We start from the raw sequence: 18,429 nt of genomic DNA, 5'->3' as shown, positions 1-18,429 counted from the left end.
GATTTTCGCAGGTTTATGTATGCTTCGAGTTCCTCCAATGTAAGTGTGTTGGTCCAACTGACGTTGGCAGTCCACGGAGACACTGCGGCCATTTTATACGTGGCGACTACGGCGGATCGCGGTCGGAGTGTGCTCTATTCGTCAGAAGCTTTGTTGGTGGGAACTATGAGCCGGGTAGGTTCGTGTGGCGTTGGGATTCGCGAGCCGTCGGGTCGGAAGAATACGATTGGACGGTCGAGTTGTTGCTCAGCCGTGCGGATGGATAGCTCTCTAAGAAGCGGTGAGATTTGGGGGGGAAGTGTTTTGTGGTTTCGTGGGCGTCGGGGGGGGGGGGGGGGGGGGGCGGTAATGGGAGGTCGAGAGTGCGAGGTGTATTGTTGAGGAGTAGGCTCCGGAGTGAAGGAGTTAGAGTTCAAGGTGTGTCGGAGGAACAAGAAGTGGTGAGGGAGGAGGCTCGCGCTGTTTGGATCTGGACCTGGTCGGGGGGGGGGGGGGGGGGGGGGGGGGTTAGGTTAGCAGCAGCAGCAGCAGCAGCAGCAGCACAGACGAGGCGAGGCGGCACCTTAATATGACGATGTCAAGCTCCTCTCCCTTTTTTGGAGAATGTCTGTGCTGCGCCGCTGCTGACAGGGATCGAATGGAGATCCGATGCAGAGCACTATCTTTCGTGACTTTACGCACGCACTTGATGATCGCTGCTTGCCTTAGCTGGGTGCTAGGTGTGCACTGGCGGCGTTGGGTCGCGGGCGCGGTGTTGTCCGTTTCCTTTGCCACTCCGGAGATCGCGAAGTGAGGGAGAAACGAGAGAGAAGGCGGTTGAGGATTTCCCCAGCACGAGCCGTGTGTATGGTAATTACACAAGCACCAGCAGCAGCAGCAGCCAGCAGTCCACAGCTGTAGACACCCTCGTACCGAGAGGCAGCAACTAGCGGTTGTCTTACCTCAGGAGTCATCGTTGGGATTCTTCAGCAGTCAAACACCACCAACATCACACCAACATCACCACTACCAGCACCATCGTCATCCCAATTATCACATATTTCGCCATCTAGACGCGAGCGCTCGAGCACCCTCCATCGCTAATGGATTCGTCACTTCGACGACGGCACTTTGTAGATGCGTCTGCGCGCCAGACGCCGCCACACGCATGCACTTTCTCTACCCCTAGCACTCGCATATATGTCCTCTCGACTCCCCCCGCTATGGTGTACGGTATAGCTACGCAAGTAGAGTACTTTACACGCCCGTCCATATCACGACATGCCCCCCCTCCTCCAAAGCCCCACCACCCGCGACGCACTACGCGCCTGAGCTTTCGAATCCGCGCTGCACAATCTGGCTAATGCAAAAGCCTGCAGCCCAGCTCACCTCAAGCTCCCCAACATATATAGCTTAGCAAGAAGTTTGTATGCAGCCCACTCATTCCTCACGCAATCTCCTCGCAAAGTATGTGTGAATCTCCAGCTCCAGCTCTCCAGCTCTCCAGCTGCCACTTACATCCAAGCTCAAGCTTCAACTCCCCCTTCAGCCCCGAGTCGGAGCAAGAGCCTCTCGTATCGACAATCAAAAAAATCTTACGCTATGTACTAGATAGATGTCAACCTTGCTATGGAAAGCCGCATTCCTTGCCTGAACAAAGGCATCCACCGGTGACTCGCCCATCCACCCATCGATCCTCGCCCATCAACCCTCGCCAGAATGTGAGTCATCTTCACCCTCGCGCGCACACGCAGTTACGCAGGGCTCAAACTTCCCTCATTTCAATTTTCCCTCCATTTCCTTCCTTCCCGCCAATAGTTAAGGACACACAAACACAAGGCAAAGGGGACGGGACGAAATCCTTCCCTCCGTGTGTAGAGTACATGTGTGTGTGGGTGGGCTTCGGACTGTCAACCTGTGTAGAGTAGAGTACATTCTACATACTCCACCTATATATTCCTGCAACTGCAACCTGCATCCCTCCAGGCTCCTCATGGCTGCTCATGCTCATGCACGCTCGAGGCGGATTCTGGACAGGCTGTACATAACATCGTTAGGCATCAGCGAGCAAACCCCACAAGTTCACTGCGCGCGCGCGTATGTACTTTACATGCTCTATGTAGCACCAAAACAAACTTCACTTTCACTTTCACTTCGTCTTGCTTGTGGTGTGGCATACAACATCATGACCATGTGACTGCACTTCTGCCACGCGACAATTTTATGTAGCACACAACTCGTGGCCCATGTTGGCGGCCGTACAGTAGAGTAGAGTACAATACATGGTTGGCCGTAGCCGTAGCCGAAGACGAGACGGGAACGAAGACGGGAACGGAACGAGGGAGTCCCGCTGCCGGCCGGAGGAGGTGAAGACTCCGACACGACACATCGACACATGTGCGTGCACTAGAGTAGTGATTAGTTGGTTACTCATCCACCGTTCGACGATCTCATACCGGTTGCAGCGGGAGGAAGTCTGCAAGTTGCAACACCCCGGTGCCCCTGGCTATCACAGGACCTCAGGACCTCAGGACCTCAGGACCTCAGGGCTCGGGTCAGCAGCAGCAGCAGCACAGAGATCCGGGATTAGGGACGGAGGTACCTATCATACAGCGATGAAGTTTATGTTCCGGCCGGTACCTACTCTAACGTACTCTAGGAGCCCCCCGCACTGCAGAATCAAGACAACTGACAACGAACCACATCTCGTTCGGGTCTCGTTCAGGACAGGTAGCCCAGGTACATAGCCAGCCTTTCTCGCAGAAACCCCACCCACATCCTACATATCGTGGCGGCAACAAACGTCTATATACATGCCATATGGTCATGCGGCAGCGCTTCCGTGTCATGTCGCCAGTGTCGCCACTGTCGCCACTGCACTCTTGTGCGCTTAGTACGCTCCCGCTAACTAGAGTAACGACCTAGTGGGCCGGTATACGCCATGTATGACGCGGCGCAGGCGAAAGGAACGAAGGAACGAAGGGTGGAAGGAACGAAGCAAGGGGAGAGGAGGAGGAGGAGGAGGAAGGAGCGTACCTTGCCTTGCCTTGTCTCGTCCCGCCTTGCCTTGCCTCCTGAGTCCTCCTCCACCGCCGTGCTGGCAACTACCGTAGCAACTACACACAAGGTATCAAGCAACAACGCACCGGGTTTCAGACCACGTTTATCATCCTCGGCCAGCCGATCGAGATGTCAGGTCATGGCATACTCTAGCTAGCATGACACGGAATAGCATAGTTAGCATGGCACAGCACGGCACTCACTGGTCGTGTCTGGTCTGGTCGGGTCGGGCTAGGTATCGGTGTATCGGTATATGTATGTGGTCACTGGTTGCGAACCTGAGGCTCGCTGCGGGACGCCGTTGTGCGCTGGCCAGTCGGTTCTGATGGGCAATGTACCTGACTATCTGACTACTGGCGAGCGCAAAGCAAACTGGAGATGGCGGCATGGGGGCTGGTGTTCGATGTTCGGTTTGCTGGCTGGCTGGAGGGGGCGTTGACTGCCGGGTATAAATCTACCATAGGAGTGGATATCTACCCGACCCATCCATCCATCCATCCATCCATCCAGCGAGGTTGTGCGATGTCCTGGGTCCACCTGCTGCTATGTATACCCGAAACCACCACCAAGTCACACCCCCCCAACTGCACTCCCGGTTGGTTGGTTGGCGGACCGAAATCTGACTGACCGAACTGTGCGCACTCAGTCGACGTGGGCAGGAAAAAGCACACAAAGCACGAATCAACATTCGCTAGCCAGCCAGCTAGCCAGCCAGCCTGGTCCGGTTCGGTTGGGTTCATCGAAGGGATCAGGGTCGGTCAGAGAAGTACGCACACCTGTTTGCTGGCTATATATGTAGGAGGTAGGTACTCTGGGGCGGGGGCGGGGGCTGCCTTGAGAGGAATTAGAGGAGAGGACAGGAGTGAGGCTGTCCGTCTGCACCACTCAGGCACATGTTTGCATAATTCGCATTATTCGAGGTTGTACTGTGCGCACTGCCGGTATATGTATATGTGGGGTGCATTCCGCCGCCCGCGTATCCATCTGTATCCACAGCCCACAGCCCATAGCCCATAGCCCATAGCCCACATGTAACCTCGAGTGCTCGTGAGTCGTGACGTTTCGGCAGGCTAGCTATGCAAGGCAGGCTATGCATGTACCGATAGTAGATAGTAGACAGTACCTACTCCCTCCCAGCCACGAATAGTAATCATCCTCGTTGAGGCACACCCTTAGTCCTTAATCCTTCCGTCTGCACTGCGCAGGTTGGACAAGGCTGCACTTGCACATACACATCCACATACACCGCCGCCGCCGTCAACCCAGCCAACCCACCGCCGTCAACTAGCCAGCCAAACTACCAGCCCTATATGTAGGCATCAACCCCCAAGCTCTCGCCAATCACCCCGCTCCCAGCTCCCAAACGATGATAACGACAATCCCATCCCAATCCGGCGTGTGTGCGTGTGTGTGGGTGGGGTGCCAGTGTGCCTTTAGAGCCTGCACCAGCACCAGCACCGGCACCGGCACTTACCATCCTGCCCCCCCCTCCCCTCTCCCCTTCCCCTCCCATGACCGTGGTAGTGGAGTGGCCAATAAACAATGGCCAATGACCACCGCGATTGTGCTATGCTGCTTTCCCAAGTTCCCCGCCGTGCCAGGCTGCTAGCTGCCAGCGCAGGCCCGGTCACGACTGTGGTTCGGACTGGGCAACCTGGGTAGGATGTAGCCATCAGCCGCTATTTACCCCCCTCCATTCCCATCCCCGGCATGCTCTCACTGCCGTCTCACTCACTCCGCTCGCTCACTACTTCGCTCACTCGCCCCCTCACCGCCTCCCTCCCCCGTTACGTGCTCGGGGGGCTCGGGGGCCGGAGCAGAGTCGTGTCGAGTGATCGAGTGATTGGCCACCTCCCAACCCCTCCTCCCCTCCCTCCCCCACTCCGCCCCTCTCCCGCCCACTCCCCACTCCGCACCGGGCACGGAGATATCGCAAGACAAAACGATGATACTACAGGCACTATAGTCTATATCTCGTATCCTGTCCTGACGGGCCATCAATCTCGCTCTTCAATCTTCCCGCCCCAAGCCCCAAAACTCAAATCGTTTCTCGCAAACCCAGGCTCCACTGGAGCAGGCGCGGGTACTATAGTAGGTACCCGCTTTAATGGGGCCGGAGTAGCATAAGTTCATAGTTCATACCGGGCGGTTATATGGGTACTATGAGGTAGGTGGGTAGGACATCGCACCGACGGGCCGGTGAATTCATCCACCTCTATGTCCCACCTCCATGTCTCGCCAACAGCCAACAGCTAACAGCCAACCCAAATTCGCGGTTGAAGGAAGAAATAAGTTCAGTAGCCAAGTACATAAAGTACCAGCTAACTGATCTGATAGCCATGCCCATTTGTGCTTGTGCTCGTGTACAAACATTGCCATTCCAGCAAAGGGAAACCACCCTATGTCATCCATAGTAAATCCAAAAGGTTATCGATATCCACCATCCTCCCACCATCAACCCACCCAGTCAGACGCATAAGATCATATCAAGTCATTGATCCCATCCCATCCCGCCGTTCCGCCCCATCCCATCCCGCGTCATTCCATCACGCACCCCGTACCAGTACCCCGATTCCCGTTCCATCCGCCCACAAGAAGTAAAGTAAAAGAAGACACCAAACCCAAACAGACAACCTCCCCACCCAGCCCAGCCCAGCCCAGCCCAGCTAAAGGAAACGAAAAGCAAGCAAGCGGAAAAGCAAGCGGAAAAGAAAAAAGAAAACAGAAAAAGAAGAAGAAAAAAAGCAAGACGCGCGTAAGAAGGCAAATATTAGGTACTTAAACTAAAGGCATGCGATTGTGTCGAGTCGAGGGTATCAAAGTAAGCAAGAAAGATGGAAAAGAAGAAAAAAAAATGTACAGACGAAATGTAAAAAAAACGATGATGAGAAACCCAGTTCCATGCCGCGAAGAAGGGAAGGAAAGCAAGCAACGATTGAGAAGAAAGGCAAATGACAAAGCCAAAGACAACCCCTAGCTATGAAGATCGATCTATGATCTATCCTACAATCCCAATGGCCTGTACCTGTAGTATGCCGGCGGCGGGCTTTCCGTCCTGCGAGACATTCGGCTGCTCGAACATTGAATGGTCGATCACGGCGTGTTCACTCAGCTCACTCCCTTCGATGACGGAGGTGCTGGTGGTCGAAGTAGTGGCGGTGTCTTCCTTGATCTCCGATTCCGGTTCTTCGGGGATGCTTTTGATGCTCGCTCCACCCGCCTCCTCATCCTCGACATCCGCCTCCTCGCCGATATCCGTAACGGAAATGCCCAACGAGTCCAACGCGATGCCCAATCCCTCCTCCTTACTCGACAGATCCGGGGGTCTAGCTCGCAACGCACGGGCTTTGCTAAGCGAGATCGTCTTGGCGTTGTAGCTGGTGATGACCGGTTTCGTCTCGTCGCGGTCAATAGTAGCCTTCATCATTGCCGCCATCCACTTTTTGCCCTCATCACGCGTGTCGGTGGCGAAGTAGTGGAGGCGGGGCTGCGTAAAGGTGACACCCTTTGCGGCGCCGGGCGCAGGCGGTACAAGTTTGAACGTGAACCAGCCCTGGTCCTTTTCCTTCTTCTTGGCGGGGTTGGGTGAGTCTTCCTTTGCTGGAGTTCCAGGCGAGACCGGAGTACCGGCGCCCGGCGATAACGGCGAGCCACCAGCAGCGCGCGGACTTGCGACAGGACTCGCGACGGCTGCGATGGCTGCGTGAAGACCGACCAAACGATCATCGGTAGCCGACAACACCTTGTGTGAAGTGATGTCGATCAGTCCTTGCTCCACCTTATCATTAAGCGAGTAGAAGTAGGAGAGCCGACGCCCATTGAGCACAAAAAAGCGGGACTTCCACGCTCCTACCCCGCTGGATCCACGCTTCTTCATCCATCCGCTGTAATCACCATTCTTCGCTGCCTCTGCCGGAGTAATCTCCCGCAATCCCTTTTGGAAGGCTGTCGTCTGCTTCTTCGATTTGTTTCGAAGCTCCGAGCCCGAGGAGACTGTGCGGATCTTCTTGTCCTTGACCTTCTTTGAGTTCTGACGCTCCGCCTTCGCGGGTACATCTGGGGCTGCATCGCCGTCCATCGTAACAGTCAGGGAAGGAGTTGATCCGTCGCCTGTGCTTGTACTTGTTCTGCCTGGAGAGACCGGGGGAGTGGTGTTCTCAACGATCGTGGATCTGACTCTGACGGAGTTCGTCAGAGAGCGACTAACATATGGCACAGCAGCGAACGTCGCAGGCGATACCGCTCGGCTAATCGTGCTCGCGTCTTCGAGCTCATAGTCCGAAAGTCCCACGTCACCACTGAACGACCTGCTCTTCCTCTTCCTCTCTTTTCCACTCTTGTGATATGACAGCGCCGACAGTGTCGATGCGGAAGTTCTCCGTATTGCCTCAGCACCGGCACTAGCGATCCTAGAGTGTCGGCGAGTAGACGTATTTCCCTTCGCTGGCTTGGTCTGTCCATCAGCGGAGCTCTGGGAGCTGACGGTATTCTTCTTATGCAATACCTTCCGTTCCTTTGTCGCTTCACCGCTGGAAAAGTAACTCCGCTCCGTCGTCATATGCACAGGCGATTCCGTCAATTCCACGCCACCGTCGCCAGTGATAACACTATCTCTTGTAACCACGCTCGGGGGAGTCTTATGCTTCTTTTGCTCGCGCATGCCGGTAGCTGTGGCCGGCCGCGGCGGTCCGGTTACCAGACTGCCCAACCAGCTCTTGTCGAATGAAGACTCTCGCCGATGGGAGTGGTTGTCGATCCCACCAGCGGTGAGCACGGCTGCGCTTGCTGACATGGCGACGTTCAGTCCTGTAGACGGTGACGTTTGGGCTGAAAGTCGCTTCTGTGAGGGAGAGGGGGAGGGCGCAATGATGCTGATGCTGTTCATCTTGGCTACCTGTGGAGGAGAAAGAGGCGGTGACCGCGGTTTCTCCCAGATGCCTGAGATGGGGGAGGTGGGGGAGGACACCTCGGATGGGATGGTGGCGGACGAGGTAACGGGTGTCTTTAAGGACGAGGCCCCCGATTCGTAAGTGTTGGCTTCCTGGACGTTGATCTGGTACTGCTGCTGGTGTTGCCGAGACAGGGGGCGACTGGGTTGATTGCGGACCTGGGGCAACGCGGTCGTCCCAACCGTACTGCTGCGTTGCCGGTTGTGGCCTGTGAAACCTACTGTAGAAAGCCGAGCTGCAGCATCGCTTCCGCTTCGGGGTTTTGTGGCTGGTTGTCTGAGATTCTTGACCAGATGCTCGATTTCCTTCCACACTTCGAACCGTTTGCCAAAACTGCCCAGCTTCAATTCATCCTTCAGATGAGACATTTCCAATTGCAGCAGAATTGCGCCTGTCACTTCCTCCTCCTCGAATCGCCTGCAGGAAGCCGGAGGAATCTGCCGACTCTGTAGATACTGGGAAACATCGGCAGGTGACCACTTCATGACATCTAACTTTGTATATGGAACTTCGTCCGCATTTGCGAAGGGCAAGTCCAGTGGCTCGTCGTGGTCGTCGTCCGAGCTAAAGACGTCCACTGACGGATCATGATTCGAGTATTCGGACGATGAATCGGCCAGCATCTCGGAAGCGTGAGGAAGGCGGGTGTCGGGGCCTGGGGGAGGCATGCTTGCGCTGTGTCGGCGATTGTGGTCTCGTATCGCCTTGTTGGCACGGTGGCGGCGATTCTGAGTGATTTCAGAAAGCGCCTCCTCGATGTCGCTCAAAGTGTCTTCGACTACAGGACTCCGTAGCCCCTGTGGAAAGTTTGTCGCGTTCTCGTCGGGACTCTTGCCGTTCAGTCCGATTGATGACGCTCTCTTCGGTGATGGTGTGGACCGTCCTTTCTCGACAGTCAATGGCGGGGTAGGAGTTTCGCTAGTCGGCGCACCATCGGCAGAATGCGCTGGAGAGGGGGGGTGCGCGTCGCAGTACGAAGAAGCAGATGGGTGCGACTCTTGGAGGTCGGGAAGGGCAGATTTGGGTGGTTGCAGTGCGGCAGGGGTAACAGTCGGCGGAGAAGTTGGCTGCTCCTCGATCGTGTTGGAGGAGGGTGCCCCCGACGACGACGTGGAAATTGCCGGAGAGGCGTGCATGACGGTGGTATCAGGGTTCGTGGTGTAGACTAAGTACGATCCCCGCTGCAGTTAGCATTAACGACCGATTGCGTAGGAGCTCCCTTTCTCTCCTCTCCTGGCTTGTCTCCTTTGTGTATGCGACTTTCTTGCCTCCCTTCTTCGCCCGAGGAAGCGAGAACGGAGCGCTTATCCGGATGGGATTGAGGAGGGAATGGTAGCGTCGTCGCTCACCTTGGGGAAACAGTCCCGTTTCGTTGGTTGCGAGTGATCGACCCTACACGATGAAACAGCATGTTAACCACAAGCTACACTCTTGGATATACACTCTATTTTCGAGAAAATCGCAGGCAGCAAATCGAGTGGAAAGCATCATCTTTATGAATTGCTGCTCATTCGTAGTGGCGCCGCTGGTGGTCGCCCAAAACAGGGGGGCACAAAGCTCGGGAATGAGCTGCCAACCAACGAGAGGGGGGACAGCTGCCATGTCTTCGGCCCATCACCGCCATCACCCGCATCGCTGCCACGTCAAAGCGAAAAGAGAGAGAAAAAAAGAACAAGAGAAAGAAATTGTTACTGACCATGTACCAGCCGTCATTAAATTCCTCTGTGAAACGTAGTGTTAGAAATAAATCTGTCGTACCGCCTAGGAATGCTGCTGGTGCTGCTGGGTCGCCTACCGTCGCGCTCGATCACTTCTATCTGTTCGCCCTTGTGAAGGGTCAACTCGTCTGGCGAGCGAGCCTCGAAGTCATGCATCGCAACCAAAATTGTCGCGTCCATCACGATGGATGGGCGCGCAGGTCCTTCGTTCGGTGGCGGGGATGTTGCGGACCATGGCGACGGGCTCGGGGAGCGCAGAGATCTCTCGGCCTCGGCGAACAGAGTCGACGTCGCGCCTTTGCCACCGCCATAGACTGTCTCGACCATGTTTTCGCCCTTTCCGTGGTGGTAATTCGGTGGCGTGGGGAGTAGTTAAGGTTACGAAGGCGGCGTTGAGCGGGGCAACTGCGCGGATAATGTCTGCAATTAGCCTGCTGACGGCCACACGTCGCAATGACTCTGTCGTCCCTCGTCTCTCTCTCCTCTCTCCCGCCCGTACTCTTTCTCTTTCTCTCTCTCTTCGCTTCGCCCCTACACGGAACGGAACGGCAACTCGTATGAACTGCTTGTGCGACCTGGACGCGATGTCCTCTCTTTTTATCTCTTTCTCTCTGCTCTTCCTTTCGGGGAGGGGGCGGGGAGGTGGGGGGGATGGTAGTGGATGAGGATGAGGGAAGCGACTGAGTGAAAGCCCCTCCACGTCTGTCGCCCGGCCAACTGCCTTACATTAGGTACTTCTACTTACTTCTTATGTGAAGTTATCGGTATGTAGGTGTGCGTAAACGACAGATCGACAAGGTGGTATGCAAGGCGAGCAGGTACTTTAGGTGGAGTACTTTCACTCCACTCTAGCTGAGCGGCTGTATAATGCGACGCAACGCAAGAAGCAGCTGCCTGCCTGCGAGGCGTAACGAGTGGCAGTGACAACAAACGGCCGACTGCGGAGTTCGCGCGCTCTTCGGCGAGGTCGGCTGGACTGATGGTACGGACCAGGTGCTGCTGCCAGAAGCGAGAGATCTGGTTTGCGACGGCGCGCGCGAGAGAGAGTCTGTGGGACCTCGCAGCGCTTAATAGGTGAAGACAAGGTGAAATCTCACCGGATCGATGACAGATGTTAGTTGTCGTCGTCGAATGGCGACTCCAAGCATCAGAGGTATGATATGTAGAACGGAAGAAGAAGAAGACGCAGCGTTCCAGAAGTATCAAGGAGAGAAAGAAAGTGGAGATCGCAAAGCGAGAGTGAGAACGAGAGGGAGGAGCTTAGAATGAGAAAAGGCCGGAGAGAAGAACGGACGGAGGGACGAACGAAGGGCGCCCGGGTTTTCTTCCTCACCACAATATCTGCGCCTCACTGGCTGCGGCTAGCATCATCGCTGCCTATTTAATGGATGGATGGATTGGATGTGATGTATGGAGGGATGGCCCGTATGATCTTCCACCATCCACGGGCCCTCCATCCTTCCCCATCCTTCCGATCTCAGCGTGCAGCATCATCACCTTGCAGAGATTGGGTGACCACCACCACCCACTGTCCACTGTCCACTGTCCAGAATGGATGTTGCCTGTGGGCTATAATTGGCCGGCCAAACACACCACGGCAATCCGCGGTCGATGTGATAGATAGAGGAAAGCTTAAGACGGGCTGACAGAAAGCAGCCAGACAGCAAGAAGGTCGGGAGGGAGTCGATGGTGCGGGGAGGGGTTCAGTCACTCACGTATGTGTGTACAAGGTACGTACTAGAGCACCAGGTAGTAGAGTGGCAGCCAACAGTGGCACTCTTCATGGCGAATATTGTGGCTTTGCATGATTTTGCTCGCACGATTGCTTGCACGATTTATGTACCCTGCTGCTGCATGCGCAGTACACTCTACGCACCTCTTCCATGTACCAGTAGTATACAGGCCAATCCCCCGCCCCCGACGCCCCTCCACTCAAACGATACGTACAGAGTTACCGGGAGTTACTCAGTTACACGAGGCTCGGTTGAGCGACAGGCGTCCGTTCGAATTCTCACTCGGCAAGCAGAGTCGGCATGTGAGCTGTAAGCTGTAGCTAATGCGCTAGCAGCGACTCGGAGGTCACTGACGATCGGACGAGACAACACACACTCCATGCAACTTGCCTATTTACTCAACATGCCTGGAACCAGACCCCGTAACTTGCTCCGTATATTGTCCAGTCACTCCATGGACTCGTAGGCCCGCAGCAGTTGGGTGACACGCTGTGTTCCGTTGCACTTTGCACTTTGCCCCCCCGTCTCGTCTCATACCCACGCATCCGGAAACGGGGAGCCCGTCAAACTGCCGTCGCCATTCCGCCCCATTCCCAGGCTCATGGCCCCCGGCCCGTGGCCGCCACATACAAGGCTGTCTAGATTTCCGATGCGCAGAGCGTGAGCTTAAAAGACGCTACATTCCACGTATGCATACCTAGATCTCCGATGCGCGGAGCGTGAGCTTAACGATGCGCCGCGCGTGAGCTCTGCAGACACAATTACTAGGTACTAGAATCCCCAAAACCGTGGGCAAAGTCTCAATGAGTGACCGTTCGACTGGTTTCTTGTAGAAAATGTACGTAGCGATCATCTGTTGAGACACTTGAGACGTTTGACGGGGGGGAGAGACAATCCGGCTTGATACTTATAGACCTGTCGGAAGCATGTTCGGTGTTCGGCGATTCCGTCCTTATCGGCCAGGTTGCCGTACACGCAATCGAATGGTGTAAGCCCTCCAAACTCCAGCTGGTTGTCCATCCATGCTAGCTGCATGTCGCGGCTTGCGGTCGTCGTGTTGGCTTCCATTTCCGGCCATCTTCTCTACTTATCGGCCCAACAGAAGCGCTTGGCTTCTTCTTCTTCTACTTCTTCGCCAACCCACCGCCCGAATGGACTGCTTTATCTTGAGGACTCTTCGGCATCGGGCCATGTGATCAGGCTACTCCAAAAAACAGAGCAAGGGGGAAAGAAGAAAAAACTACATAAGAGCCTACACCACCCCCTCTGCACCAGCCTCTGTTTCCATCCAGCCTCTGTTTCCATCTAATCAGAGAGATTGCTTCTCTTCTCCACCTCAACATGTTGTGGTCTGTGCACAAATTCAACCATGAGTACCTTGCCAAACTGGGGTATTTTGTGCAATAGTGCTGGTGGTACATTAACCCCTCATCCCCCTGTGTTGTCCATTTCATCTTCCATAACCTTCGAATTCCATCCCTCTCTACATCATACATACCTCACTCAGTCCACTCCTCTTCTCCTATAAATTCTCCTCTCCTCCCTGTTCCCCATCAGTGACCAGTCCTTGATCCAAACGGATCCCAGACAGAAGAGCCAGCCTATCTAGACGTATCCATGCAGGGTAGATCAATCAAAGATTCATGATAACACCTGCACTACCGAAGTCTTCCAACAAAGAAAGAAAAGAAAGAAAGATCTCCCCCGTCTCCTCTCTCCACACATAGCTCTCAGGATACTTGCCACACTCTAGTTTATGACGAACGCTCGAGAGAAAGAGCCCCCCCCATACAAGAAAGCTACGGCCGGACGGAAGTCCAAGGGCAAAGAGTGAAGACTCGTCCGCCTGGAAGAAACCTTCATCCCGGCACGGCGGTTGATGCTCGACGTCGACGCGGAGGACGAAGCGGCAATCTCAGAGACGACTCTGCCTCCAAATACAACCACTCCGGACCGGCCACACGACACTTAGACCTGCCGTCTTCCACGGGACTTCGAATTCGTCCCCCCCCCACTTATAGACCTGCATATCTACATCATCACGTCGCAAACAACCTGCCGTCCACTCCCCCCGCCCCCCCCCCCAGTAGCATCGGACCGGTATCCCTCCTTCTTGCATGGCAATTCGCCACGTCAATCCATATATTGCCTCCGCGAATCCCGCGTATCGACCTCATTAACGGAAAAGCGATAGGGATCGGCGCATAGCAACCTTGTCTCAGATTTTCTTTATTTCAGCTGCTCGGCTCCTTCGACGTCTGGCTTTGGGATCGCGTTGGACCGTGGACCACGGAGTTTGCGAAAAAAAATTAAAAAAAAAATTTGCCTTAAGATTTTTCCCTCGACCGAGATTGGAGATGACTTCTCAGTGGCAACAAAAGAATTCTGCAACCGGGACCCCACCTGCTCCCGGGGGGCAACCCGGCCGGCCTGCTAGACAAGAAGATAGTGGCGCGGCAACGGTAGCTTCGTAAGTTCTATCCCAACAAACAATCATCGATTGAACAGCAATGGCTAACTCCGAGTTCTACAGACAAGTGCACCTCGAGGTGACGATAGCGAATAATACGTTGAATACATTCATCGGCGGCAAACCAAGATCATGGATGTTGAATGACAACGCAGTGCGGGTTTTCGGCGGAGGTGCTGTACCGCCGACTGTGCGGCAACAGACTGGGCCGCTGCGTCGCCACAAAAAGCCAAAGAACCCGCCGACTCCTGATAAGGGCCCGAGTCCAACAGAGTCGCCAAATACACCCCATCAGATCCTTCCTACCGAGGCCGAGAAAGCGGTCGCCAGTACGACTGGAGGAGCAAATCCAAGGATCATATCAGCCGATACCATTAGGACGTCATCACCGCGACCCACAGCAGCCGATAGGAATAGAAACATCGGGCCGACCGGGCCAGAGGGTACTCAAGAACAACCTGTGGACCTCTGCGGCGAAAGTTTAAGTGCAGTGGAAGTCGAAAACATGTTGCCTTCGCCGGCACCTAGCAAGTCTCCACCGGGACCAGAGCATCGACAACTGCAGGATCAAACCGGCCATAAGAGACCGGGGGACGACCTGGATACTCAAGATCCAAGACCTCTCAAACGAGCAATGTCATCGTCCGAAGCTACTCAGCCACAGTCGCGAAGACCATCGCAAATCGTACACGGAATAATGGGCGATAGCACCAACGGCGGCCACTCTGTCACCAGCGGTGACACTGATCCCGGCAGCAGCAGTGGCGGCGGCTGTGGTGGTAGTAGTTTGGCTGTCGAGACCGCCTTCGGCCCGCGTACAGTCTTCACGCTGGCTTCGTCTCCATTACCATCACCATTACGCCTAACATTTCCTGGCGCAGCAACGTCCAACCAGGTGATGCCCGGCCAAGATCAGGCTCTGGGCGCTAAAAAGAAGAAGGAATCACATGCCTTCATCACTAAGCTCACAACCTTCGCGAGGCAACAAGCGGCCATCGGTACACCCCTCAATAGATCGGAGAAAGTCCGCGCCCTCTTTCTCAGAGAGGCCATCCTGAAAGGCGATTTGATGTATCTTCTCATCCACCAAATCCTCTGTTTTGTGGGAGTCGCATCAGAGGAGGCAAAACGGAATGCCAATATCACGACGATGCATCAAAAGGGTGCGGATTTTATGCGGACTTTCTATCCCGACCATGAGGATCAGCCATTAAGCCAAACTTGTCTTACGTTCTTCTCGAATCTTCCATGGCAACTTGGAGAGGAGCGGAGTTCAAGAATGATGGTAGCTTTGACGGATGCTCGACTTTTCTTCTCGGACGGATACCAGGTATGTTGAATCCTTTTGATTTTCATTTTTACGGTGGAACCGCACCCGCGAGTGGGCGAGAGACGGAAGGGAGGCGAGTGACCGTCTGGGCACCGATTTGCAGTTGAAGTGAATTACCCCTTGAAGCCGCAACTTTGCGTTTGGTGCCAATCATTGCATCTGCTGCCAGTTCACTACTAGAGAGTGTTTGTCTAATTCTCATCGCAGGCCGTAGCAAAATTCCAGAGCATGTGCCGCCAGCGCTTGCACTGCCCTACGGACGAAGATTTGCAGAAGGTTCTGAAATTCAGCTCCCCGATGTTGGTGGCACTCTTTGGCTATTCCATCCGCCAGATGGTTTTGCGAAGGAGGGAGGGGCTACTGGAAGAGGCCGCGCAGAAGGGGATTATCCCCAAAACAGTAGCACCTGCTACAACCGAGACGAGCATTTTTGTCAATGCCGGATACCGAACCCCAGTTCTCGGAAGCAACGCATCTCCGCCGCCCACTCCGTTGTCTGCCACGTTTCCGAATGCGGATGGAACACAGCAGCCCAGGGGGGAATACTTTCAAGGATTAAACGGATCACAACCCCAACCCCGGGTTGCTGCCAACCAAGCCTCGCCGCCACAAACCCCGTTGGTAATTATCCGCTCAATACTTCCTTCCATTCCGTCAACAACACTTCTGACACTAAAACAGCTACACCCACAGCAATCTCCGAATTTCCCCCAACAACAACCGCCGCAAATGGCTCCGAACCGGCAGTTGATCGGGGTTGATGATTTCCGGCAGCAGCTGCAGCAGGAGTTTGCGCTCCGGACGCAACAGCAGCAGCAGCAACTCCGGCAGGAACAGTTGTTGCAGATACAGCAACAGGCTCGGCAACAGCGTGAGCAACAGCTGCAGCAAACCCGGCAGCAGGAGCAGCAGCTCTTGCACGAATACCAGCAACAGCCGGAACAGATCCAACAGCGCCAACAACGCCAACAACAGCAACAGCAGCTGCAGCAGCAACTCTTGGAGGAATACCGGCAGCAGCCGCAGCAGGTCCAACAGCGGGAACAGTTGATGCAGCTACAGCAACAGGCTAGGCAACAGCGTGAGCAAATGCAGCAGCAGCAGGTCCAACAGCGCCAACAACAGCAACAGCAGCAGCAGCAACAGCAGCAGCAGCTACAAGCTCGTGCGCAACCGGCTCACCCTCAACAACATACACAAAATTCCCTTTACCTCTCACAGCTCTCCTACCAGCAGCAGCAGCAGCAACCTCGACAAATACGACCATTGGAATTTTACCATCCAAGTCAGAATTGGCATCCGGCCCACCCTCCGCAATTACAGGCATTTGCCGGGCCGCATGGTCCACATCAACAATACCAACAGGGACCGCAGCAGCAGCAGCAGCAGCAGCAGCAGCAGCAGCAGCGACCCTTGCAAGGGCAAGGGCAGCAATACGCCCAACCACAAGTCCACAATTCGACAGCTGCTTGGACCGCACAGCTGCAAGCACAGCTGCAAGCACCACCGCCGGCCCTGCAACCACCACCTCGTCGTCCCACATTACAGCCGTTGCCGGCACTTCAGGAAAACTTACTACAGCTGCACCTGCAGAGCCCAAAGATGGAGTTGGCTTCAACCGCAACTACTTCGGATCCACTGCATTTCGGCATCATAGATTTCCCGGTCAACCTAATGGAGTTATCTGCGTCGTGTGAAAAGCGGGCCTGGCAGCTACCGGTTGATATTGAGCACCGCCTGGCTAGAACAGTTCCAGCAACAAACCTCATGGACCCGCCACTTCGGAGCAATGTCGACAGTGGTTCCTTGATATACAAGCTGCGTTGTGTAGAGTTTCAGACGAAGTCCGGGGAGTCCAAACCGACGAGTGATACAGAGTGGATGAGCAAGGAATCGATATGGCCGAGGAACATCTTCATCGAGATCAACGGGAAACGGATAGAAATTCGACGAAAAGAAACTTGGGGCAGGGACTACCCCGCCGATATCACAAATTACGTGCAACCGGGCACCAACACTGTCAGCATCGTACATCTCAACGGCAGTTCGACTGGATCCGTATTTTATGCCGGCGTGGAGCTGCACGAATGCACCACCGAGAGCAGGCTGAAGTCCCGGATATTCGAAGAGCGTTACATCGACCCCGATCGATCGAAGTCGGCGATTATACGGCGGCTTTCGTCCGGATACGAGAGCGACAACGACGACATGATCATCAGTTCGAGCACGGTGGCCATCGGCGTCTGCTGTCCGTTGTCGTTCCAGCTCATCGGAACGCCGGTCCGGGGAAGATCGTGTGCGCATCCGGAGTGCTTCGATTTCGACAATTACATGAGCAGCCGATCCCGCGAGAGCCCCGGCCTCCCGCCGAAGGACGATTCGTACAAGTGTCCGCACTGCAACAAGCGCGCGAGGCCCGAGGATCTGCTCGTCGATGGGTTCCTGGACGACGTGTTGAAGGAGTTGCGCGCGGATCCGAAGATGCGCGAGGAGGTGGCGAGCATCATTGTCGATCAGAGCGGAAGCTGGAGAATGAAGTGGAAGTCGGAGGATTTGTCGCTTCCGAGTGTCCGCCAGGGCTCGATTGCAAGTGCCCGCAAGGACTCGGTCGGAAGTGCGCGCCAGGGCTCGATGGTCAGGAGGGATTCCGAGGCGACGGCAGTGAGGAAACAGGTGGAGGTTATCTGCATCGACGATGATTGAATGATTGAATGGGGGCGTGGTGGTGGATAGGACGGGTTGGGGATGGGGATGCATGATGAGTGGGTTGGATAAGTCTCTGGAGTTGGAGACGGTGGCAACGGCGATGGACACTTGGGCTGGGTTGGCTATTCCTTTGACGTTTTCTGGCTACGGCTTTGGGAGGAGTTTGTGTGGTTTTTTTTCTTTCTTTCCCCATCATTGCACTCTTCTACATGGCGCTTTGTTACTTACAGTTGGCTCGGGGTTCTTTGTCTTGATTCTTTTTTTTTCATTGTCTTGTGGTTGCTATTATTACTCCGCATCTTTTTTTGCCTCTACTTACTCTACTCTAGAGGCATGCTGATAGTCTGTAATGGTTTGTCTGGTGCCGGTGCTGGTGAATGATACCCTGATTACTTGTAATTTAGATGTCGCTCCTGGGGGCGTAAATACTTCTTACGTGAGGGCCAGTGGTTTAGTTTACTCTATGGATTGGCAATGATTGAAC

The 18,429-nt window shown here is 54.9% G+C and overlaps 2 protein-coding genes across 2 annotated transcripts; one reads left to right on the top strand and one right to left on the bottom strand.

Moving 5' to 3' along the window:
- Positions 1-6,037: 6,037 nt before the first annotated feature.
- On the bottom strand, positions 6,038-10,033 carry BZA05DRAFT_419171 (uncharacterized protein; the record flags this gene model as incomplete). Its single annotated transcript, XM_051485564.1, has 4 exons — positions 6,038-9,153; positions 9,338-9,380; positions 9,685-9,710; positions 9,784-10,033. The coding sequence occupies 4 exons, from the start codon at positions 10,031-10,033 to the stop codon at positions 6,038-6,040; spliced, it is 3,435 nt and encodes a 1,144-aa protein (XP_051338868.1).
- A 5,147-nt stretch (positions 10,034-15,180) lies between these two features.
- On the top strand, positions 15,181-18,429 carry BZA05DRAFT_59903 (uncharacterized protein). Its single transcript, XM_051488477.1, has 4 exons — positions 15,181-15,347; positions 15,447-15,860; positions 15,921-16,786; positions 16,835-18,429. The coding sequence occupies exons 2-4, from the start codon at positions 15,468-15,470 to the stop codon at positions 17,940-17,942; spliced, it is 2,367 nt and encodes a 788-aa protein (XP_051338867.1). The 5' UTR covers positions 15,181-15,347; positions 15,447-15,467; the 3' UTR covers positions 17,943-18,429.

The sequence above is a fragment of the Tricharina praecox genome, assembly GCF_024521635.1.
Source record: "Tricharina praecox strain CBS 144465 chromosome Unknown BZA05scaffold_14, whole genome shotgun sequence".
Classification (NCBI taxonomy): Eukaryota; Fungi; Ascomycota; class Pezizomycetes; order Pezizales; family Pyronemataceae; genus Tricharina; species Tricharina praecox.
The sequence above is the reverse complement of the archived record's forward strand: the minus strand, read 5'-3'. Positions and strand labels throughout refer to the sequence as shown.

Excerpts from the sequence above, each read along its gene's own strand:
- BZA05DRAFT_59903 (XM_051488477.1), top strand. The coding sequence starts at position 15,468 with ATGTGCCGCCAGCGCTTGCACTGCCCTACGGACGAAGATTTGCAGAAG. Across the intron at positions 15,861-15,920 it reads CGCCGCCACAAACCCCGTTG|CTACACCCACAGCAATCTCC; the intron begins GTAATTATCCGC and ends ACACTAAAACAG. Across the intron at positions 16,787-16,834 it reads CCTCGTCGTCCCACATTACA|CCCAAAGATGGAGTTGGCTT; the intron begins GCCGTTGCCGGC and ends GCACCTGCAGAG.